The 25,841-nt window shown below is 43.2% G+C and overlaps 1 protein-coding gene across 2 annotated transcripts in view; it reads right to left on the reverse strand.

Annotated features, from left to right (window-relative positions):
- LOC112259488 (AF4/FMR2 family member 1) overlaps positions 1 to 25,841 on the reverse strand; it is a 68,547-nt gene that overhangs the window by 18,443 nt on the left and 24,263 nt on the right. For both annotated transcript variants that reach the window (XM_042326444.1, XM_042326443.1), the window contains exons 4-9: positions 9,831 to 9,872; positions 9,125 to 9,211; positions 8,774 to 8,810; positions 7,548 to 7,602; positions 3,190 to 3,343; positions 629 to 1,597 (exon numbers count right to left, since the gene is read on the reverse strand). In XM_042326444.1, the coding sequence (XP_042182378.1) occupies positions 629 to 1,597; positions 3,190 to 3,343; positions 7,548 to 7,602; positions 8,774 to 8,810; positions 9,125 to 9,211; positions 9,831 to 9,872 (1,344 nt within the window). The remainder of the gene's footprint in view (positions 1 to 628; positions 1,598 to 3,189; positions 3,344 to 7,547; positions 7,603 to 8,773; positions 8,811 to 9,124; positions 9,212 to 9,830; positions 9,873 to 25,841) is intronic.

Genomic DNA, 25,841 nt, shown 5'->3' on the forward strand with positions numbered 1-25,841 from the left:
CAGGCTGGTGGCGGTAGTGTAATGGTGTGAAGAATGTTTTCCTGGCATACGTTAGTCACTAAGGTGCAGGGTAGAGTACTGGGTGATAGCTGGCTAGTAACAGTGACTGAAGTTCAGGGCGGAGGCATGCTAATGCTGACTGTTTAACAGTCTGATGGCCTGGAGATAGAAGCTGTTTCTCAGTCTCTCGGTCCCAGATTTGATGCACCTGCACGGTCTCTGCCTTCTAGATGGTAGCAGGGTGAACAGGGTGTGGCTTGGGTGTAGCGGAGGCCCTTGATGGGGGGGGGGGCTGTAGGTGTCCTGGAGGGCAGGCAGTGTGCCCCCGGTGATGAGTTGGGCTGATCGCACCACCCTCTGGAGAGACCTGCGGTTGCGGATGGTGCAGTTGCCGTAATCGTTACGTAACAGGAAGGTGTACAGGAAGTACGAGACACTGTGTCTGCCGGGATGATAGCAAGCACAACCCCCTTGTGTTTTAGAGTGCGATAGGACTGTCGATACACTTGGCTAGGAGTGGGAGAAGGACACTACTACAAAGGACCATAGAACCCAAACCAGCTCATCAAGCAAAAACAACAACCACTACTAATCAGCAACACCACTTCATCATAAAAAGCCAACCTACCGGTCTCTTCTTGCAGACTTTGGTAGGGATGGGGGCAGCGGGGTTGGTGTCCCCCCTCTCTGGGGCCGTGTTGGGTCCCTTCCTGATGGCTGGCTCCTGGCCCCCTGAAGAAGGCCTGGAGCCCTGGGAGGGAACCCTGGACAGCAGGCTCAATTCTATCTTTACCAGCAGGGCTCGTGGAGGACCTTGGCAGACCCTGGAAGCTTTGGCTGAGGACTCCCGCTTGGCCTTGTGTGCTGGGTCTAGAGAGTGGCGCCGGGGCTTCTTTTGGCCCTTCTGAGGGGCCGGGAGGGTCTCCGTCCTGACACCGATGGTCTTCACCACAGCTGGGGCTGGCTGGTCTACCTCCTGGGCAGGACTGGGACTAGGAGACTTCTCCCGCTTACAGTCCAGCACCAGAGTCACCTTGGGGCCACTCTGTGACTCTGGTTGTTCGGTCTTCTTCTCAGAGGTGCCACGCTTGGCAGGCTTCCTGCTGTTTGTTTTGGCTCCGCTGATCTTGCTATTGCTGTGGCCAGTTTTCGTTTTGACCTTTGGCTTGTCTGTGAACGAGGTGTCTTTGTCACGGGGGACCACCTCCACACTCTCCACCTGTAACCCAGCCTGAGGGTCTTCAGGTCGGGGAGCCTTGGCTGGTCTGGAGGGGTGTTTGTTCCCCACTGTCTTTCTCTGGCTGCTGTTGCTGCTGTTCCCAACGTGCGAGGCGGCCGGGGACTTGTGTTGGACATGCTGGTTGTGGGCAGCTTCTTCACTGCGTTGAGGTTTGGCTTCGCCGTCACTGAACTCTGAGCGACGTGGGGGTGTGTGGGATTTGTAGTCCCTGGGAGGAATGGCCTCCTCCTCATGGCTCTGCTGCTGTTTGGGTAGAGGGCTCAGTAGAGCGTCACTCTGGCTCTCTGTGCTGGGGTTCTGCTGGCTCACTCTGATCCAGTTGTTCAACTGCCAGTTAGTCACCACGGGGCCCTCCGCCTGGACAGACAATATATGATCAATGAAAAGAAACACAAATATATATTAGTGGGTGGCTGCTGAGGGGTGGACGGCTCATAAGAATGGCTGGAACAGAACGAATGGAATCAAACACCTGGAAACCATGGAAACCATGCTACTCCAGTCATTACCACAAAAATAAATAAAAAATATATATATTTTAGTACCAGTTAAAAGTTGACTCCTACTCATTCAAAGATTTTTTTTTTTTAAACTATTTTCTCAATTGTAGAATAAAAGTGAAGACATCAAAACTATGAAATAACACATATGGAATCATGTAGTAACAAAAAAAAAAAAGTGTTAAATAATTTCAATTAACAGATGTGTGCCTTGTTAAAAGTTCATTTGTGGAATTTCTTTCCTTCTTAATGCATTCGAGTCAATCAGTTGTGTTATGACAAGGTAGGATTGGTATACCGAAGACAGTCCATCATTACTTTAAGACATGAAGGTCAGTCAACATGGAACATTTGAAGAACTTTGAAAGTTTCTTCAAGTGCCGTCGCAAAAACCATCAAGAGCCATGATGAAACTGGCTCTCACGAGGACAGCCACAGGAAAGGAAGACCCAGAGTTACCTCTGCAGCAGAGGATACGTTCTTTGGAGTTAACTGCACCTCAGAAATTGCAGCCCAAATAAATGCTTCACAGAGTTCAAGTAACAGACACATCTCAACATCAACTGTTCAGAGGAGACTGTGTGAATCAGGCCTTCATGGTCGAATTGCTGCAAAGAAACCACTACTAAAGGACACCAATAATTAGAAGAGACTTGCTGGGGCCAAAAAACACAAGCAATAGAACGGTGGGAATCTGTCCTTTGGTCTCATCAGACCAAAACGACAGATTTCTACTGGAAGAAACTGTCAAAGTTCTTCAAAATGTTCTATATTGACTGTCGTTTCTCTTTGCTTATTTGAGCTGTTCTTGCCATAATACAGACTTGGTCTTTTACCAAATTGGGCTCTCTTCTGTATACCACCCCTACCTTGTTACAACACAACTGATTGGCTCAAACGCATCGTGGAAAAAAAATCCAATAATTAATTTTTAACAAGGCACACCTGTTGATTGAAATGCATTCCAGGCGACTACTTCATGAAGCTGGTTGAGAGAATGCCAAGAGTGTGCAAAGCGGTCATGAAGGCAAAGGGTGGCTACTTGGGAAGAATCTCAAATATATTTAAATTTGTTTTTACACTTTTCTTAGGTTACTACATGATTCCATATGTGTTATTTCATAGTTTTGATGTCTTCACTATTATTCGACAATGTAGAAAATAGTACAAATAAAGAAAGGGTCCAAACGTTTGACTGGCACTGTATCAATTAAAAGACAAAGCAAGTTGCATGAGAGTTACAGACAAGACAGACAATATAACATCAATGTTAAGAAACATATCGGACCAGGCGCAGATTAGAGGCCATTGTCCATTGAGCAAGTTTATTTTAGTCCAGGCCTTTAATTTGTGTCCAGGAAATTTGACCCCACAGTGTATATATATTATCAAAGCACGTTACTTAAGTGTTCTGAGTGCATGAATAATCAGTGTGCTGTGTGACTGTACCTTTGTCACAGGTGGGCTACTACTCCTGAGGGGCTGTGGGGGGGCCTCTGTCCCACTCTCACTGCTCTCACTGCCTGACTCCGACCCGGAGCTGCTCTCAGAGTCACTGGAGCTGGCTGACTCCACCCCACTGGAATGTGCTGCTGTAACCGTACTGGGGGACCAGAAAGAGAAAGAACAGGGTTTCAACCATACTGAGACAGAGTAGAGTCACTCGCAACCAGAGAACACAGAGACAGACCCAGATTAAAATCAGATAAGCAGGTTAAGATAGGACAGAGAATGAAAAAGTTTCATATCCTGACACAGCATGACAAAAAAAAGCAATACTGTTTTATAAAAAAAAGCAATGTATCGAGTTAAGATTAGGGGTGAATCGGTGATGACATTTTGTCAGCCGGTTATGGTCTAATAAAATCCATTTAATATTCATATTAATGTCTAATAAAATCCATTTAATATTCACCATCACAAAAAGTGGTTTGCAGTCTGTTCCATCTGAATAAATAGGCATTTTAAGATTATAGATTTAGCCAGTGGTAGTTTGTGGAATAGACACCGGCTGGAATGCGGTTTTAACTAACCAGCATTCAGGATTAGACCCACCCTTGTATAAGTGGCTGTGCACCATGCCACAGGCTGTAGGCCAGTCCATTGCGGACCGAGTGCTCATATGAAGTGGCTATGTTGAGCGAGCATAAATGTGATGTGTAGCATAAGGTAACCATCCACTATACATAATAATACAGTCCACACTCAAAAAGGTGATTACTAGAATGTTTAATTTTGGAGTATAGGCTAGCTAGACCAATTACGTACCAAAGACATCTTAAAAATCACAGTGTAGGGTGTCGTCTTTCAGATGGGACGTTAAAACGGGTGTCCTGACTCTTTGTGGTTATTAAAGATCCCATGATACTTATAAGAGTAGGGGTGTTAACCCTGGTATCCTGGATAAATTCCCAATCTGGCCCTCGTACCATCATGGCCACCTAATCATCCCCAGTTTACAATTGGCTCATTCATCCCCCTCCTCTCTGTAACTATTCTCCAGGTGGATGCTGTAAATGAGAATGTGTCCTTAGTCAACTTACCTGGTAAAAAAAAAAAGGTTAAATATATTTGTAAACGTTTTTCTGTCATGCGTAATATGCAGTAGGCATAGAAAGCACCGTCTGTTTCATTATGTTAGGCTTTGAAACAACATCCACAATGACCATGTTTTACACTCAGTTTTAACCTGCTGTTGAACTTCCATCTTTAAATTGATCAAATCATAGTGAGGTGTGTTTTAAAAGCACGATACTGTTTCGATAAGTGTTTGATGTGACTTCAGATTTAATTTGCATTGATGTCAGAGTGGTTAGAGGGACAATAGATCCCTGAGTTCCAGGCCATTAGTACACCTGAAGGTTGTTAGCGAGTTGGGTACTACAAACACATGTCCAGAATGGATAAAAGGAGATTACTGAGACCCAACGGTCACGTGGAATTTTACTGCGGTCATGACTCCCGGTGTGGCGGTAATACGGTCACCAGAACAGCCCTAGTTAAGATGGTGATTTTCCCCTGCGACGTCGCTATAAACCCTGTGTTGAGGGCTACCTACACAAATTCATATAGCCAAGGCTAGGTGGCATAGCTGCAATTTGACAAGAGATGGACACATTCCATGAGCTAGCAAAAAAATATTTGGCCCCCTAAGAGTGAGTGGAGGATAATGATGCGCGTGTTGACTCATGACCAGTGGTCAACCGTGGTTATATCAGTGGGGCGGACGAGTTTAAGGTCACTAAATATTGTGTGGATGAAGGTTGGGCGGGTAGGTTGAATAAAGAGAATACAATTCCTTAACCATAAATGTATAATTCTTGTGAAATATATATCTACAGGCTATATTTAGGTATTTATTTTCAGCTATCTGGCATTATTGACTAAAGCCTAAGGCATAACTGCACTCACGCCAAATAGCCTGCCTACAAGGCAAAAAAGGACAATGTCTGAGTTTAATTCAGTAAAAGAGAGAATAAATAAATAAATGTTTGCTAAAGATTTGGTGACGTGGTAAAAAAAAGGATGATAGCAGTGATGTTATGCGTGATGATTGTGAGGCGCTATACATATTCGACAGTCACAAGACGGGTACTTCTAATAGTGCTAAGGGAACTTGCAGGGATACTGTTCAGATGGGTGAAATGTAAACTAAAATCTGGACACTGACTGTACGTCTTGAACCTCTCACATTGCCTTAATCTTAACTCCTGCAGAATTAAGCATTCCTTGCATTATCATGACACCAAATTAAAAGGTGACATTTTCACTCGGGAACCAGAGTGGAGAAATATGATTTCTTTCTTTCAGAATTTTGAGAGTGTGTGAATGTGCAGTTCGAGATCATCTGTAGAGGTACTTTCTTCACCAACGTCATAAAAGCTGTTATTTTAATTTATACTATTCATCCAGGCCAAACTGGAATATTATCAGAAACATGTTGAGTCGTTTTTCACAGATTTCTATTTCCTTACCACCGGTCAAAAGTTTAGACGGAAAATATTTTTTTGTTATTGCATTTTCTCCCCGGTCCCTAAACGTCTTTGCTCCACAAAAGAAGCAGAGATGACAAGGAAAACTTTACACAGTTGTCAAACTAAATTGAAGCATTCCTTCTATCGATTTACGACATTCTGGTGAGCAAGGGTTGATTTAGTCTTCTAGGGCAACATATAATGACAGAAGAGAAGCTGTACGTATCTAATTATAGACAAAGTTGACTAACAATTAGCCTACCAAAATGTTGGAAGTGATAAGTAGGAACATATCTAAAAAGCAGGCAAAAAGAAATCCTGCAGGCATGCCTGTCACTCTGACAGAGCTCCAGAGTTCCTCTGTGGAGATTTGGGAACCTTCCGGTTTTCAGGTGTAGGTGAGTGAAAAGGGGGATAATGTAGAGCTCTTTCACCATCCACCCAACCTGTATTTTACTGCGGTCATGACTCCCGGTGTGGCGGTAATACGGTCACCAGAACAGCCCTAGTTAAAGATGTTGATTTTCCCCTGCGACGTCGCTATAAACCCTGTGTTGAGGGCTACCTACACAAATTCATATAGCCTAGGCTAGGTGGCATAGCTGCAATTTGACAAGAGATGGACACATTCCATGAGCTAGCAAAATATTTGGCCCCCTAATAGTGAGCGGAGGATAATGATGCGAGTGTTGACTCATAACCAGTGGTCAACCGTGGTTATATCAGCGGGGAAGACGAGTTTACGGTCACTAAATATTGTGTTGATGAAGGGTTGAAAAAAAAAAGAGAATACAATTAATTAAAAACAAGGTGTAGGTGAGTGAAAGGGGACACGGTAGAGCTCTTTCACCATCCACCCAACCTGTACTGTAGCTAGAAATAGGATTGTCAGCCCACCTGTCCATTGTAATAGGACTGTCCCCTGGGTGCATACACCAACAGAAGCCGTTTACGCTTGGGGCCCACTAGCCCGAGCCCTCAACTCCTTCCTGTGCTCAGGTGTTGTGGGGGGGTCACTTGGGGGACACTTTGTTTCGGAGGTCCCCATCACACACAGGTGAGGTGCATGCATGACATGGCGTTTTTGTATGTCATATTGTAAGGGGACTTCATCTCATCTCAATAGTTTTGGTATGTAATTTCGCGGCTGTTTTTTTTTTTTTGACCATGTCCTCACTGACGTTAAAGAGACGGGGTGGGAATCTCCCAGCTGTGTTCTACTACAACAACAAAATCTGCTGGTGAAGGGCTTCCCGGGTGGCGCAGTGGTTAAGGGCGCTGTACTGCAGCGCCAGCTGTGCCACCAGTGCGCCCAGGCTCTGTCGTAACCGGCCGCGACCGGGAGGTCCGTGGGGCGACGCACGATTGGCCTAGCGTCGTCCGGGTTAGGGAGGGCTTGGCCGGTAGGGATACCCATGTCTCATCGCGCACCAGCGACTCCTGTGGCGGGCCGGGCGCAGTGCGAGCTAACCAAGGTTGCCAGGTGCACGGTGTTTCCTCCTCCGACACATTGGTGCGGCTGGCTTCCGGGTTGGATGTGCGCTGTGTTAAGAAGCAGTGCGGCTTGGTTGGGTACAAGAGTTGTAGCGATGAGACAAGATAGTAGCTACTAAAAAAATAAAAATAAAAATGGATACCACAAAATTGGGGGGAAAAAGTGGTAAAATTCAATGAAATTAATAAATTTTAAAAATCTGCCAGTGAAACCTCTAATCTGAGAGCACACTACATAGGGTCACCGCAACATTTTCAACCCGAACGGAAGGCCAGGGCCTGGGGCACAGCGTAGCCCCTCGTTGGGGACTTGACACAGGGTGAGAAAGGTATACTCACCATGAGCTCTGTTGACAGATGGAGGGCGGGGCTAGTGGAGGTGATCCATAGTGTTCTGGGAAGAGAAGAGGGAACACCAAAACATCATTACTAAAAACGCAGACAGAATAAAGGACGCAGCAATAAACAGCATCACGGCCGGGTCACCACATCAGTCAGCTCAGTGGAGGAGATCCAGGCATACGAGGTCAATCAAGGTTCATTTGAGAGAAGCTAGCGGTTTATATTTTCTTGGCCATCCAGTTCAATAGACGGGGAGATGAACAACTTTCTAACTGCGGGGGACCAGAGGTTTAAGTGTTTGTGACGGCGTCCGCCGGCGATGACAAAAGATAGAGGGCGAGCGAAAGAACGAGCGAAAGAACGAGTGCGAGCGAGCAAGAGTGTGAGCGAGCGAGCAAAAGAGAGGGCGAGCGGGCGAAAGAGAGCATAAGAGAGCGAGCGACAGGAGTGGAGGAAGTGACCATTCTCCAGTAGTTTTGATGTTAAGAGGCCCTGGGAGGGTTTTTAAAAAGTCTCCTCTGTCATGAGGATAATACAATCTGACACCAAAAGGGAAGGTGTCATTGTGGTGGATTGAGAAAGAGAGAGTGAAAGGGAAGGAAGGAGAGAGAGCAAGACACACACAGAGAAACAAATGTAGATAAAGCAAGAGAGGGCACCCAGCTGGCATTTACAGCACAACCACGGAAACAGGGCTGCACAAGAGCGACCCCCCATCAACTGCCAATGAGCTAATAAAAGCCTTGTTCTACTTTGAGAAGTACATTGCTGAGCTAGTGTTTAACTTCATGTTGTAATATGGTATATCTAGTGAGTATACACTCCCAATCCCCCACATTAACATGTTGTAACATGGTATATCCAGTGAGTATAGACTCCCAATCCCCCACATTAACATGTTGTAACATGGTATATCCAGTGAGTATAGACTCCCAATCCCCCACATTAACATGTTGTAATATGGTATATCCAGTGAGTATAGACTCCCAATCCCCACATTAACATGTTGTAATATGGTATATCCAGTGAGTATAGACTCCCAATCCCCCACATTAACATGTTGTAATATGGTATATCCAGTGAGTATAGACTCCCAATCCCCCACATTAACATGTTGTAACATGGTATATCCAGTGAGTATAGACTCCCAATCCCCCACATTAACATGTTGTAATATGGTATATCCAGTGAGTATACACTCCCAATCCTCCACATTGACTTACTTTGTCCTGGAGACGCAGGTGGGACATGCTGTGCTTCCTGTGAGGGGACAAAGTAGAGGCGACCAGCCTTAGTGACACACACACGACAAGGGAGGCGTTATGCTTTCCCTCAGAATCTACGACAACAGACTACAACACTGATGATTAACGTAAGTAGTGTAGGTGCTGTGAATGACTGACTAAGTGGAACACGCGTGTAAGATTTTTTTTTTTTTTGGGGGATTCTAAGTTGCTAGTAGAGTAGAACCCATGGCCTGAAGTGTTTAAGGTTGAATACCTAAAGCTAATACAATAGTGTGTAGTTGCAGTAGGTTGTGCATCTCAGGCAACGCAGAGGGCCTTCAGGCTCACCTTGACTGGGAAGGAGAACTTGGAGGGCTCAACTGTGCTGGGCGTCTGGATGGCAGTCAGGAGAGGAGGCCAGGAGTGGGTCATTTCCTGAAGGAGGCAGAGAGAGGGGAGTCAACCCAGTGAGGAGGACTAACTACCCTACCCAGCAGGACCCAGTGAGGAGGTCTAACTACCCTACCCAGCAGGACGAGGACTAACTACCCTACCCAGCAGGACTAACTACCCTACCCAGTAGGACCCAGTGAGGAGGTCGAGGAGGACTAACTACCCTACCCAGCGAGGAGGACTAACTACCCTACCCAGCAGGACCCAGAGAGGAGGACTAAGTACCCTACCCAGCAGGACCCAGAGAGGAGGACTAACTACCCTACCCAGCAGGACCCAGAGAGGAGGACGAGGAGGACTAACTACCCTATCCAGCAGGACGAGGAGGACTAACTACCCTATCCAGCAGGACGAGGAGGACTAACTACCCTACCCAGCGGGACCCCTATGACTCATTCATACAGCATATTAAGTGGGGTTCTGTCCTGAATAAATGCTAGCTAGCTCTTTAAACATGGGTTGGATTTAACACAGGAATGTGAAAAGTGGCCACGTGCTCCGCAACTAAATCCCTCTTTAGCCACGATGATAATGAACACTAGCAAACTGAGCAACCTCCACCTCTACACGATTCATTAGTACAGATTTGAGAAGTGCTTACCCTCAGAATGTCTTCCACACAGTCAGCTTCATGTGACAGCGTCTGGAAGGCAGCACAACACTGTTTGAGTGACACAGAAACCAGCCAATAGGGGAAGCTTGAACAAAACACATACATGCATGGTGGTAAATGCACTGAAACAACTACGATCAAGTGACTTTCCCTGACACACACACACCCCTGATACAGTCCAGTGAGCTTGAGAAGAGGCCCCTTCTCAGAGGTCAGACTGAGGCCAGGACAGGGTGTGTGTGTGTCATCCATGATTGGAATCTCAGAGCTCAAAGATGGTCACAGGATATCAGTTCAAGTTCGGACAATCAACGAATTTGCCTTTTTGGTGGATTTTCATATTTAACAGCTTGCCTTTTTAGTTCTCTCTCGTCATTGTATGTCACACAAACAAATAATACATGTTCAAGATTTGGGATAATTGTTTACAGCAATGTTTTAAATTGTTTCTTATAAGAACAGCAATGTCTTGAGTGCACAGACATGTCAACTAAGGCTTACATGATTTAGGCTATTCATTGATAGGAATGTAAAAAAGGCAGGAACGATGTAGCGTGCATCAAATTATTTTATCAGATTAACATTCTGGGACACATTCTGACAACACAAACAGTATTCTGTTACTTCAGTTTAGTCAGCTGAGCCAAGCAGTTTTCAGTGAAACATTTCAACTGACTGGTTTCAGAAGCCAATAGAGTACCAAAGACAGACTTTTAAAAGATGTAGGCCTAAATTACACCATGTCAGGGATTTTTCTGCCATTGTAATCCTTGGGCGGGTCACCTAAGTGTTTTTTTCAGGGTCGCCTAAGTCCAAACAGTGTTAAAATCTTTTAAAAAATAATATAAAAACTATACATTGGGATGAAAATATGCTTTTAAGTGGAAACTTAAACTACTACAAAACCAGATATAAAACACGTAGATATCTAACACGTAGAAAAGATCATGGACCAGTATATTATTAAATAACCATCTTTGGGAACTAACAAATCACCAAAATAAAAGCTAGACCAGGGGTTCCCAAACATATTTTACCCTTGACCCCATTTTGATTAAAACAAATATATAGATATGTGACCATACTATGTAGAAAAGTGATATAATCTAGTGGCAATTTTTTAAATTTTAAATTTTTTAATATATATTTTTTAAATTGGTGTTATGACAGTAAATTACAAATCAGTCTAGCAGTACTTTTGACGGTCTTTTATTGTGAAAGAACTATGGTTTGAAGTGACTGAAATTACATCAGAAAGGTTTTGGGAAGTTCAGAAGATCATCAGGCATCATTTTTTTTAAAGTAATTTCTGTGTCGAAAAGCAGCTCATCATTGAGGTTCTTTCCCCCCAGTCGTAGTGTCTGTGTTCTCTTCCACTCTGTTCTAATGACGCTTGTGGGCATTGTAGACTGAAACAGAAGGCATATACAGTGCAATTGGGAAAGTATTGAGACTCCCTGTCAATTCACACACAATACCACACAACGACAAGACATGAATAAAAATAAAAATAAAAACAGGAAATATCATATTTACAAAAGTATTGAGACCCTTTACTTTGTTGAAAAGCACCTTTGGCAACAATTACAGCCGAGTCTTCTCGGGTATGACGCTACAAGCTTGGCACGCCTGTATTTGGGGAGTTTCTCCCATTCTTCTCTGCAGATCCTCTCAACCTCTGTCTGGTTAGATGGGGAGCGTTGCTGCACAGCTATTTTCAGGTCTCTCCAGAGATGGTCGATCTGGTTCATGTCTGAGCTCTTGCTTGGACACTCAAGGACATTCAGAGACTTGCCCCGAAGCCACTCATGTGTTGTCTTGACTGTGTGCTTAGGGTCGTTGTCCTCTTGGAAGGTGAACCTTTACCCCAGTCTGAGGTCCTGAGCAGGTTTTCATCAAGGTTCTCAGCTATTTTCAGGTCTTTCCGGAGATGTTCGATTGGGTTCAAGACCGGGCTCTGGTTGGGCCACTCAAAGAGCAGGTTTTCATCAAGGATCACTCTGTATTTTGCTCAACTGATCTTTCCCTTGATCCTAACTAGTCTCCCAGTCCCTGCCTCTGAAAAACATCCCCACACAGGCACATTCATGCAGATAAGCAGAGACCCTGGAAATCATTCCTTTGGTGTTTTTCAGAGTCAGTAGAAAGGCCTCTTTAGTGTCCTACATTTTCATAACTGTGACCTTAAGACACTTAAACCTGTTGATCCTACCCCCTACTTTTTTCGAACATTCTGTTAAAAATCGCACAACATTTCGGCGTCCTGCTACTCATGCAAGGAATATAGTATATGCATATGATTAGTATGTGTGGATAGAAAACACTCACGTTTCTAAAACTGGTTAAATCACCGCTGTGACTATAACAGGGCGTCTGTTTCATCGAAAAGCGCAAGAAAAACTGAAAAAAATATCCATGCGCCACTTGCATGTATTGTTCAAGGGGCACGAAATTAAATAGGGCCGAGATTGCAAGTCCTACAGCTTCCACACGATGTCACCACTCTTGTCAATTGCCTGGGCGTTGTTTCTTGGTCAAACGAGTTAGAGAGACCACTTTCCATCTGGTCTCCGACAGGACGTTATGGAAGAGAGATTTTGGAAGATGATTTGAAGACGTGGAGCTATTGAATACACATCGCCTCGTGATCAATTTGATAGATTATTAACATACCTAAAGTTGGATTACAAAAGTATTTTGAAGTGTTTTGTGAAAGTTTATCGTCGACTTTTAATTTTAAAAAAATGACGTAGCGTTTTGAAACTGTCTTTTTTTCTGAATCACACAGTTTCCATAGATGGATATTTTGGGTATATATGGACCAATTTAAATCGAAAAAAAGACCCAATAGTGATGTTTATGGGACATATAGGAGTGCCAACAAAGAAGCTCGTCCAAGGTAATGAAAATTGTATATTTTATTTCTGCTATTTGTGTAGCGCCGGCTACGCTAATTCTTTTGTTTACGTCGCCTTCAGGTATTTCGGGGTGTTGCATGCTATCAGATAATAGCTTCTCATGCTGCTCATGCTTTCGCCGAAAAGCATTTTAATAATCTGACTTGTTGGCTAGATTTACAACGAGTGTAGCTTTAATTCAATGCCCTGCATGTGTGTTTTGATGAACGTTTGAGTTTTAACGAGTGCTATTAGCATTTGGCGTAGCGCATTTGCATTTCCAGATGCCTAGATGGGACGTCTGTGTCTCAGGTCGACGTAAGAGGTTAACAGCTTACAGACGGTAGGCAATTAACCGTTCTACAGGTGCATGTTCATTAATTGTTTATGGTTCATTGAACAAGCATGGGAAACAGTGTTTAAACCCTTTACAATGAAGATCTGTGAAGTTATTTGGATTTTTACAAATGATCTTTGAAGACGGGGTCCTGAATAAGGGACGTTTCTTTTATTGCTGAGTTTATATTTGACAACATTTACTTCTCTACATTCCTAAAGAAAATAAAACAATCTTTTTAATCCATACATTTTCACTAACAACCAAAAGTACTTTTTTTGAATGCTTAGCAGGACAGGAAAATGGTCAAATATATGCATTCATCAAGAGAACATCCCTGGTCATCCCTACTGCCTCTGATCTGATGGACTCACTAAACACAAATGCTTTGTTTGTAAATTATGTCTGAGTGTTGGATAGCCAGGGGCTATCCGTAATATTATTATTATTTTTTTAAGTGCCATCTAGTTTGCTTAACATAAGGAATTTGAAATGATTTATACTCTTACTTTTGATACCTAAGTATATTTAACTTTTTTTAAAAGGGTGACTTCCATTTTTACTAGACTCATTTTCTATTAAGGTATCTTTACTTTTACTCAAGTATGACAATATGGTACCTTTACTGAGGAGTGGCTTCCGTCTGGCCACTCTACCATAAAGGCCTGCTTGGTGGAGTGCAGCAGATTTTTATAAAATCTGAAAATGTAGAAATGTTCTGAATATTTGAGTTTAACTGAGAAGTGCAGTAACAGCATGTTAAATTCTGCAGTAGCTGCCTAAAACTATGGAACCCATCCTAAATCACCAACTTTTTAATATATATATATGTATTTATACCGTCAACATATCCTATTTGTATGGTCTTTCATTTGTAACATTGTGTGGTGATTTCAGAGGTGTCACCACAGGTCCCAGAGGTAGTGGGGAAATTGTTTTTAACCTAACCAACTCCAGACCCTTTACACCGACAAAGAGACAACTGCGATTGGACAAAAATGTACAGGGCTGACTGAACTGGCTGTATGCAGGGTTGCATCGTGAAGGCCTTTGCATCTGTAATCAAAAACAACAAAAAAACTCAGTATTTCATCACTATTGCATTGATTGATTCATTCCAGTCAATCATCTTGGATTAAAAAGAAGTAGGTAGCCTAACGACCTGAAGCTTGAATATAAACCAAAATTTGACCATTCACATTTTCTCAGAACACAAATAAAATGGGCCTATTTTAGGCTATAAATATAATTGCTTCCCTCTGGACCAGATGGGCTCTAGGCTTCCTGCACCCGTGGCAGCTTCTATCTCAGGGCCATCGGACTGTTGAACAGCCACCACTAGCATTGAGTGGCTGCTGCCAACACACTGTCAATGACACTGACTCTACTCCAGCCACTTTAATCATGGGAATTGATGGGAAATGATGTAAATATATCACTAGCCACTTTAAACAATGCTACCTTATATAATGTTACTTACCCTACATTATTCATCTCATATGCATACGTAGATACTGTACTCTATATCATCGACTGCATCCTTATGTAATACATGTATCACTAGCCACTTTAACTATGCCACTTGGTTTACATACTCATCTCATATGTATATACTGTACTCGATATCATCTACTGTATCTTGCCTATGCTGCTCTGTACCATCACTCATTCATATGTCCTTATGTACATATTCTTTATCCCCTTACACTGTGTATAAGACAGTAGTTTTTTGGGGGGAATTGTTAGTTAGATTACTTGTTCGTTATTACTGCATTGTCGGAACTAGAAGCACAAGCATTTCGCTACACTCGCATTAACATCTGCTAACCATGTGTATGTGACAAATAAAATTTGATTTGATTTGGTTGTCGTCAGCTCTAGGCTACCCGTGGTTGTCGTCAGTAGGCTGCTCTAGGCTACCCGTGGTTGTCGTCAGTAGGCTGCTCTAGGCTACCCGTGGTTGTCGTCAGTAGGCTGCTCTAGGCTACCCGTGGTTGTCGTCAGTAGGCTGCTCTAGGCTACCCGTGGTTGTCGTCAGTAGGCTGCTCTAGGCTACCCGTGGTTGTCGTCAGTAGGCTGCTCTAGGCTACCCGTGGTTGTCGTCAGTAGGCTGCTCTAGGCTACCCGTGGTTGTCGTCAGTAGGCTGCTCTAGGCTACCCGTGGTTGTCGTCAGTAGGCTGCTCTAGGCTACCCGTGGTTGTCGTCAGTAGGCTGCTCTAGGCTACCCGTGGTTGTCGTCAGTAGGCTGCTCTAGGCTACCCGTGGTTGTCGTCAGTAGGCTGCTCTAGGCTACCTGTGGTTGTCGTCAGTAGGCTGCAGTTGATCAGACGGCAGAACGTTGACAAATCCTTTTTGGTGGTGGGTATAGCTTCCATATGAAACAGTCTGATGCAAATCCGCAGTGAATTCACTTACACCCCCGTTTTCCGTCACAATTTGCTTTTGCCATATGTAATGTTTTGCATGACATTGCTAAAAATGCAGTCTGGTTTGTTGTAATGTTGTACAGTAAGTGTACTGTAACGATTAACCCTCATGAATATGCATTTTTTTTGTAGGCTAATGTTACTTGATGAAGACATGCTGTTAGCAACTCTGAGCTTTTGTCTTGAAGCTAAAAATGAAAGGAGTGTAGCCTACAGACGAGAAGAATAACCCCCTCGTCTGCACATGCTTGTTAATTGTTACATTACTCAAGAGTGTAATGTGGTTAAGATGAAGTCGCTTGCATAGTTCAAGCACCCCTCTACACACACAACAGTGAGTTAATTAGTTTTTATTCAGCCGTGTAGGTGTTTCATTTGTTTTGTCTGTCAGACTGACTCATCAACATAACAGCACTCAGACGCTTACCCAACGACTCCTAGGCTACGTCCCCAAATTCCCCATATAGAGCACTATTTTTGACCAGGGCCCTATGGTTTCTAATCAAAAGTAGTGCACTATGTAGGGGATAGGGTGCCATTTTGGGACAAACACCACAAAAACAGTAGAATGTCAAACCACAGGCAATTACAATCAGACTTCTCTCCTCAGACTACTGCTGCACCATAACAGTGGTTAGGGGTTAGTGCCCAACAACTACTGTACTCCAACATACCATCTTGGAAGTGAAATATTTGTTTATAAAAACTATGGAAGGGATTATGTCCCCGATACGGTAATTCTTCTCAACAACAAAAAGCTTCAGCACAAAACATGGTGTGTGACAAGTCTTTCACTGTTTAACCCCCCTCCTCCTCCTCAGGTTTCCATGTTTCAGTTAAGAGGACTAAAAGTGGTCTTCACTCAGGTCACAGCGATAGTTACGTAAGGTGGTGATGACAAAGCAAATGTATTGTGCTGCTGAAGGGAGGGCTGAGTGGAGAACTGCTGCTGGCAAGCTCTCAGTGGCAGCTGAGGTCAATAGCTGCCTGGCTGGCTACCACACAAACAGCACTAAGCGTGGAGGGGTGGGGTGGGGTGGGGGGGCTTTTCTCTCTGTTGGAGTGAACAATGCCACACCGCAGCACAAACACAGCCTGGACCGGAGAGCCACTTAATACTTAGCCAACCAGTGCTGACTAGGTCATTAAATGTAGATAGACACACATCAAGGGTTCCAGGATTTAGTCTTTAGAAGAGGAGTGTGTGTTCGCTGGCTACGACTGCTCAGACAGAACTACACCACCTGGAGCTGGGCAAAGAGAGAGGGGCATCCCAACCTAACATGTAAATCAAAGTTTATACAGTGGGGCAAAAAAGTATTTAGTCAACCACCAATTGTGCAAGTTCTCCCACTTAAAAAGATGAGGCCTGTAATTTTCATCATAGGTAGGTACACTTCAACTATGACAGACAAAATTAGAAAAAAACCCCCCAGAAAATCACATTGTAGGATGATTTTTAATGAATTTATTTGCAAATTATGGTGGAAAATAAGTATTTGGTCACCTACAAACAAGCAAGATTTCTGGCTCTCACAGACCTGTAACAACTTCTTTAATAGGCTCTTCTGTCCTCCACTCATTACCTGTATTAATGGCACCTGTTTGAACTTGTTATCAGTATAAAAGTCACCTGTCCACAACCTCAAACAGTCACACTCCAAACTCCACTATGGCCAAGACCAAAGAGCTGTCAAAGGACACCAGAAACAAAAATTGTAGACCTTCACCAGGCTGGGAAGACTGAATCTGCAATAGGTAATCAGCTTGGTTTGAAGAAATCAACTGTGGGAGCAATTATTATTAGGAAATGGAAGACATACAAGACCACTGATAATCTCCCTTGATCTGGGGCTCCACGCAAGATCTCACCCCGTGGGGTCAAAATGATCACAAGAACAGTGAGCAAAAATCCCAGAACCACACGGGGGGACCTAGTGAATGACCTGCAGAGAGCTGGGACCAAAGTAACAAAGCCTACCATCAGTAACACACTACGCCGCCAGGGACTCAAATCCTGCAGTGCCAGACGTGTCCCCCTGCTTAAGCCAGTACATGTCCAGGCCCGTCTGAAGTTTGCTAGAGAGCATTTGGATGACCCAGAAGAAGATTAGGAGAATGTCATATGGTCAGATGGTAGAAACTCAACTCGTCGTGTTTGGAGGACAAAAAAAATGCTGAGTTGCATCCAAAGAACACCACACACCAAAATACCAGCAACAGTGTGTGAAAACCTTGTGAAGACTTACAGAAAACATTTGACCTCTGTCATTGCCAACAAAGGGTATATAACAAAGTATTGAGATAAACTTTTGTTTTTGACCAAATACTTATTTTCCACCATAATTTGCAAATAAATTCATTAAAAAATCCTACAAATGTGATTTTCTGGATTTTTTTTCTTCTCATTTTGTCATAGTTGAAGTGTACCTATGATGAAAATTACAGGCCTCATCTTTTTAAGTGGGAGAACTTGCACAATTGGTGGCTGACTAAATACTTTTTTGCCCCACTGTATGTGGCATACAGAGATTTGTGGACGTTATCGCAGGTGCAGCGAAATGCTTAAGTTTCTAGCTACAACAGAGCAGCAATATCTAGCAACACACACATCCACAAGTTTATAAAATAATTAAGACAGAATGAGCAGCATAAAAAAGAGCAATGAGAGTCCGGAATATAAATACACTGCTCAAAAAAATAAAGGGAACACTTAAACAACACAATGTAACTCCAAGTCAATCACACTTCTGTGAAATCAAACTGTCCACTTAGGAAGCAACACTGATTGACAATAAATTTCACATGCTGTTGTGCAAATGGAATAGACAACAGGTGGAAATTATAGGCAATTAGCAAGACACCCCCAATAAAGGAATGGTTCTGCAGGTGGTGACCACAGACCACTTCTCAGTTCCTATGCTTCCTGGCTGATGTTTTAGTCACTTGAATGCTGGCGGTGCTTTCACTCTAGTGGTAGCATGAGACGGAGTCTACAACCCACACAAGTGGCTCAGGTAGTGCAGCTCATCCAGGATGGCACATCAATGCGAGCTGTGGCAAGGTTTGCTGTGTCTGTCAGCGTAGTGTCCAGAGCATGGAGGCGCTACCAGGAGACAGGCCAGTACATCAGGAGACGTGGAGGAGGCCGTAGGAGGGCAACAACCCAGCAGCAGGACCGCTACCTCCGCCTTTGTGCAAGGAGGAGCAGGAGGAGCACAGCCAGAGCCCTGCAAAATGACCTCCAGCAGGCCACAAATGTGCATGTGTATGCTCAAACGGTCAGAAACAGACTCCATGAGGGTGGTATGAGGGCCCGACGTCCACAGGTGGGGGTTGTGCTTACAGCCCAACACCGTGCAGGACATTTGGCATTTGCCAGAGAACACCAAGATTGGCAAATTCGCCACTGGCGCCCTGTGCTCTTCACAGATGAAAGCAGGTTCACACTGAGCACGTGACAGACGTGACAGAGTCTGGAGACGCTGTGGAGAACGTTCTGCTGCCTGCAACATCCTCCAGCGTGACCGGTTTGGCGGTGGGTCAGTCATGGTGTGGGGTGGCATTTCTTTGGGGGTCGCACAGCCCTCCATGTGCTCGCCAGAGGTGGCCTGACTGCCATTAGGCACCGAGATGAGATCCTCAGAACCCTTGTGAGACCATATGCTGGTGCGGTTGGCCCTGGGTTCCTCCTAATGCAAGACAATGCTAGACCTCATGTGGCTGGAGTGTGTCAGCAGTTCCTGCAAGAGGAAGGCATTGATGCTATGGACTGGCCCGCCCGTTCCCCAGACCTGAATCCAATTGAGCACATCTGGGACATCATGTCTCGCTCCATCCACCAACGCCACGTTGCACCACAGACTGTCCAGGAGTTGGCGGATGCTTTAGTCCAGGTCTGGGAGGAGATCCCTCAGGAGACCATCCGCCACCTCATCAGGAGCATGCCCAGGCGTTGTAGGGAGGTCATACAGGCATGTGGAGGCCACACACACTACTGAGCCTCATTTTGAGTTGGATCAGCCTGTAGTGTGGTTTTGAGTGACACTCCAAATTCAGACCTCCATGGGTTGATGAATTTGATTTCCATTGATAATGTGTGATTTTGTTGTCAACACATTCAACTATGTAAAGAAAAAAGTATTTCATAAGAATATTTCATTCATTCAGATCTAGGATGTGTTATTTTAGTGTTCCCTTTATTATTTTGAGCAGTGTATATACGAAACGGTTCCGTATTTCACTGAAAGAATAAAACGTTTTGTTTTAGAAATGATAGTTTCCGGATTTGACCATATTAATATGAACCTAAGGCTCGTATTTCTGTGTTTTATTATATTATAATTAAGTCTATGATTTGATAGAGCAGTCTGACTGAGCAGTGGTCGGCAGCAGCAGGCTCGTAAGCATTAATTCAAACAGCACTTTAATGCATTTGCCAGCAGCTCTTCACAATGCTTCAAGCATTGCGCTGTTTATGACTTCAAGCCTATCAACTCCCGAGATTAGGCTGGCAATTAGAACACCCAATAGTCAAAAGGTATATATGAAATACAAATGGTATAGAGAGAAATTATCTACCTCACCTCACTTGCTTTGGCAATGTTAACACGTTTCCCATGCCAATAAAGCCCTTGAATTGAATCGAAATAGTATAATAAACTACAACCTAAAACTTCTTACCTGGGAATATTGAAGACTCATGTTAAAAGGAACCACCAGCATTTCATATGTTCTCATGTTCTGAGCAAGGAACTTAAACGTTAGCTTTCTTACATGGCACATATCGCACTCTCATTCAGTATTGTTGTAATTGTCATTATTACAAATATATATTAAAATCATTTAAAAATAGTTTAAAAACCATAAATCGCCCGACCTCTAATATCAATACATACACACAAACTATCTAGGTCAAATAAGGGAGAGGCCGTGTGTCATGTGGCGTCGATGTATCCGTTTAAAAAACAAAAACAGGTTAATTTGAGCAATATGAAATGGAACAGAGTTGCATGCAATAAGGGATCTATAATACTGAATGCCTTCTTGAATTTGTTCTGGATTTGGGGACTGTGAAGAGACCCTTGGTGGCATATCTGGTGTGGTAAGTGTGCGTTTCAGAGCTGTGCTTTATCAACACTTTCTTATAAAAAGAAGAAGTGATGCAGACAGTCGCTACTCAATTCTTAGCCAAGAGAGACTGGCAGCATAGTATTTATAATCAGCTCTCTGATTACAATGGGCCAGCTAAAGCTTAACTGTATTTTCTAGCAGCACTTGACCACATGACTGGACAATAATCAAGATAAAACTAGAGACGGCAGGACTTGCTTTGTGTAGTGTGTCAAAAAAGCAGAACATCTACTACGGACTGACCTTTCCCTATCTTTACAACCACTGAATCTATATGTTCTAACCATGACAGTTTACAAGCCAAGGTTACAACAAGCAATTTAGTTTCCTCAACTTGTTCAACAGCCACACCATTCACTACCAGATTCATCTCAATTGGGTTGAGGTTGGGCGATTGTGGAGGCCAGGTCATCTGATGCAGCACTCATCACTCTCATTCTTGGTCAAATCTCCAGGCTGTGTAAGGGCTGTGTGCTGGGTCATTGTCCCTTTGAAAAACAAATGATAGTGGGACTAAGCGCAAACCAGATGGGATGTCGCTGCAGAACGCTGTGGTAGCGTGTGCCTTGAATTCTAAATAAATCAGTGTCACGAGCAAAGCACCATCACACCACCACCTCCATGCTTCACGGTGGGAACCACACGTGTGGAGATCATCCGTTCACCTACTCTGCGTCTCACAAAGACAAAGCACCGCCTCGGATAGCGTCTCTCCAGTGAGCCATGTTTCCGTGAAGCAAAGAACGTTACAGTCTCTGATGTCCCTCTGGAATGCTACCCCTGCTCGGATTTCATCAACCTTGTTGTCAAGAGACTGGACATTGGCGAGAAGAATGCTAGGGAGTGGTGCACGATGTGCCCGTCTCCGGAGTCTGACCAGAAGACCGCCTCGTTTCCCTCTTTTTCGGAGTCGTTTTTTTGGGTCGCCGCATTGATGGGAAATGATGTAAATGTATCACTAGCCACTTTAAATAATGCTACCTTATATAATGTTACTTACCCTACATTATTCATCTCATATGCATACGTATATACTGTACTCTATATCATCGACTGCATCCTATGTAATACATGTATCACTAGCCACTTTAACTATGCCACTTTGTTTACATACTCATCTCATATGTATATACTGTACTCGATACCATCTACTGTATCTTGCCTATGCTGCTCTGTACCATCACTCATTCATATATCCTTATGTACATATTCTTTATCCCCTTACACTGTGTATAAGACAGTAGTTTTGGAATTGTTAGTTAGATTACTGCATTGTCGAAACTAGAAGCACAAGCATTTCGCTACACTCGTATTAACATCTGCTAACCATGTGTATGTGACAAATAAAATTTGATTTGATTTGACAAAGCTCAGATTTCCACCGGTCTAATGTCCATTGCTCGTGTTTCTTGGCCCCAGCAAGTCTCTACTTATTGGCGTCCTTTAGTTGTGGTTCCTTTGCAACAATTTGACCATGGGGTGGCAGGGTAGCCTAGTGGTTAGAGCGTTGGACTAGTAACTGGAACGTTGCAAGTTCAAATCCCCGAGCTAACAAGGTACAAATCTGTCGTTCTGCCCCTGAACAGGCAGTTAACCCACTGTTCCTAGGCCGTCATTGAAAATAAGAATTTGTTCTTAACCGACTTGCCTAGTTAAATAAAAGTTAATAAATAAAAAAAATAAAAAAATAAAAAACAAGGAGGGCCTACATGTTTGATATTCCATTAAAGAAAACCTTCTGAGTTCTATTAGATACATAGATCTGAATCCATGATATAGCAAAGGTTGAAAAGCCATAAAACAAGTTCAACAGGTTATGGTCAATAACTTCAAAGGCTGCACTGAAATCCAACAGTACAGCTCCCACAATCTTCTTATCGTCAGTCATGTGTATCAGTGCAGTCAGAACATGTTGATTGCCTTTTTCTACAAGCATGCTAAACGTCTGTTCATTTGTTTACTGAGCAATAGCATTGTATTTGGTCCCCAAAAAATCCCAACTGTTTGCTAAGAGCTGGAAGCAAGCTTATGGGTCTGTTGTTAGAGCACGTAATGGCCGCTTTACCACTCATGGGTAGCGGAATGACTTTGGCTTCCCTCCAGGCCTGAGGACAAAGACTTCCCTCTTTCCTCTATTGAAGGCATGACAGACAGGAGTGGCTATAGAGAGTCAGCTACCATCCTCAGTAGCTTTTCATCTAATACCCTGACTACACTGCACGCGTGCGTTACAAAATGAATTTAGAAATCTATATTATTCAATTATTGCGTGCGCCAACGAGCGTCTGCGTTGCCAAGGGCTAAAATAGAAGTCAGTTCTATTTGTGACGCAGATCGTGCTGCAAGTCCTGCCTCTATCTCCTCATTGGTTTATAGAAGCAGGTACCCACGTGCCATCTCCTCATTGGTTATACCCACATGGTGATTGAAAGACGGACTGTGTTGCTGGCCGTAGTGGTAATACTATGAAAGTTTAGATGCCTATCGCCATATAAGTTCAAAGATGAAAAAGCCTGGAAGGTGGAGAGATGACTAGAAATGATTTGGTTGACAATTTTGTGTGTGGATTAATTGTCGGAGTAGAGGACCTTGTGCATTTCAGGTAAAATAACTTAATGTTTATATCCAAGGACAAATTAGCTAGCAAATGCAAGCTAGCTATATTGCCATAAATGTTTAATGCTTTTCAACCTGTCCCCGAATTAATGTAATTGGTTCAGTTTGTTTAGATATTTTAACCTGCGTGCCATGATCGCGTTTGGTGTGGGGGGACAAAATAAATTGATGCATGATGGCGCACGCCGGTTTGGCTTCCGTGTGAGTTGTCAATGCCAGGAGTTCAGTAATGGGCAATAATTTTCCACCTGTTCCACACTAACTTTACAAAATTATAACTTAGTGCTATTAGTTTTTTTATGCCTGAATACGATGGCTCACTGTTCGTTGTTGGCATTAACTGCTTAAGTTTGCCCACTTTGCCAATGAGGTAATCATTAAAATAATAGCCAACATTACATAGTTTTGTGATGAATAAGCCATCTGATTCAATGGAGTTCAATGTGTCTTTCTACCCATAACGTAATTTAAAGTATACCAAAGTTATTTCCCATATAAATAGGGGCAGCAGGGTAGCCTAGTGGTTAGAGCGTTGGGCTAGTAACCGGAAGGTTGCAAGTTCAAATCCCCGAGCTGACAAGGTACAAATCTGTCGTTCTGCCCCTGAACAGTTAACCTACTGTTCCTAGGCCGTCATTGAAAGTAAGAATTTGTTCTTAACTGACTTGCCTGGTTAAATAAAGGTAAAAAAAGATATTGGCTTCATAACAGTTTCTTATTTTTGTTAAGTTTAGTCACAATTTCCAGTAAGTGAGCCAGACTTAGCCAGTCTTTTTGACCCCCCCCCCCTCTCCCCTCCCACATCTTTCAACCATACCATTTTTCAATTCCTCATCAATCCATGGAGCCAGTTTTAAAAAGTTAGTTTAACAGTTGCATGTTTATCAATAATCGGAAGAAGCCATTTCATAAATTCATTAAAAGGCGTAGTGTCTGGATGTTCCTTATTAAAATCACATCAGACCAACACATTTTTTTTTTTACATCATTCACATAGTCTTAGATCATAGAAACGTTTTTTGCTGTGACTATTTTAGGCCCAGCTTTAGGAACCTTGGTTGTCCTAGATATAGTCACTATATTGTCATCATTACATCCAATGTGTGTCTACACAACTTTAGAAGAGAGTTCTTACAGTATTAGTAAAAATGTGATCAATGCATGTGGACGATCTTGTTCCTGTCGTGTTTGTAAACACCCTGGTAGGTTGATTAATAACCTGAACCAGATTACAGGCACTGGTTATAGTGAAGATTCCTCTTGAGAAGACAGCTTGATGAAAGACAGCCAATATTCAGGTCCAAAAGAAAGTACACCTCTTGTGTTTACACCATCGGGCATTTCACACACATTATTTAGATACTGACTGTTGGCACTTGGTGGCCTATAGCAACACCCCAAAATAATAGGCTTTAGATGAGGCAGGTGAACCTGCAACCACAACACTTCAATAACACTTGACATGAGATTTTCTCTAAGCGTTACTGGGATATGGCTCTGAATATATATATATATATATATATATATATATATATATATATATATAGCAACACCTCCCCCATAAGCATTCCTGTTACTACTGCTGTATCAAATTAATTATCTAAGAGAGTCTCAGAAACGACTAATATATGTATGCTATCAGATGTTAGCAAGTTATTGATTTCATGAACCTTATTTCTAAGGTTACATATTAATATGGGCTTATTTTCAGCCCTTTCTTGGGTAGCTTCTCCAAGATAGACATAATATGGAAAAGAGCAAACGAAGCAATATATACATTTAGTCCATTAATCATTTGGTTGTGTGTGTGTGTGTGTGTGTGTGTGTGTGCGTGTGTGTGTGTGCGTGTGTGTGTGTGTGCGTGTGTGTGTGTGTGTGCGTGCTGCAGCGTTGAAGCTACGTTACCCATAGGCTTGGCTCTCTCATTCCTTCCAGGCTCCTGGGAGGGAGGGTGGACAATGAGCCGGTCATATCAGATGTAAGCAATGTCCCCACACGCTCTGGCAGCTTTCGTGGCCGGGATAGTTATTTTCTCTTCTGGCCCACAGCTTCAGGGTAATCCTCGTTGCGGAAGATGTACACTCCTTTCAAGTTCTTGGCTCTTTCCAGAACCGCTACCTTGTCCTTGAACCTCAGGAACTTGGCGACTATCGGCCTGGGCCTGTCACCTGAGCCAGTGGTGGGTTTTCCAGTCCTATGGGCACACTCCAACTCAGATCTTCCTGTGGTATATCTTCAGTTTCTCCGAGACAATTTCCCTCACTTTGTCCAGACTCCGTCCAATCTGGCGTAAGCTAACCATTTAGCTTTCTAGCTAACTAGCTAGTAAATTAGGTATACTAATCTATAAATTAGGGCCTAATAAAAAAAAGGTATTTAAAATGGACTAATTTCCTTTTATGAATTGTAACTCAGTAAAATCATTGAAGTTTGTTCTTCAGTATAGATAATGTATGGAAAAACGGTCTACAATGTACATATGAAGTGGGTAAAACAGTATGTAAACATTATTCAAGTGACCAGTGTTCAATGACTATGTATATAGGGCAGCAGTCTCTAAAGGGACAGTGTCTAAGGTTCTGGGAAGGG

Source organism: Oncorhynchus tshawytscha, linkage group LG09 (assembly GCF_018296145.1).
Source record: "Oncorhynchus tshawytscha isolate Ot180627B linkage group LG09, Otsh_v2.0, whole genome shotgun sequence".
NCBI classification, from domain to species: Eukaryota; Metazoa; Chordata; class Actinopteri; order Salmoniformes; family Salmonidae; genus Oncorhynchus; species Oncorhynchus tshawytscha.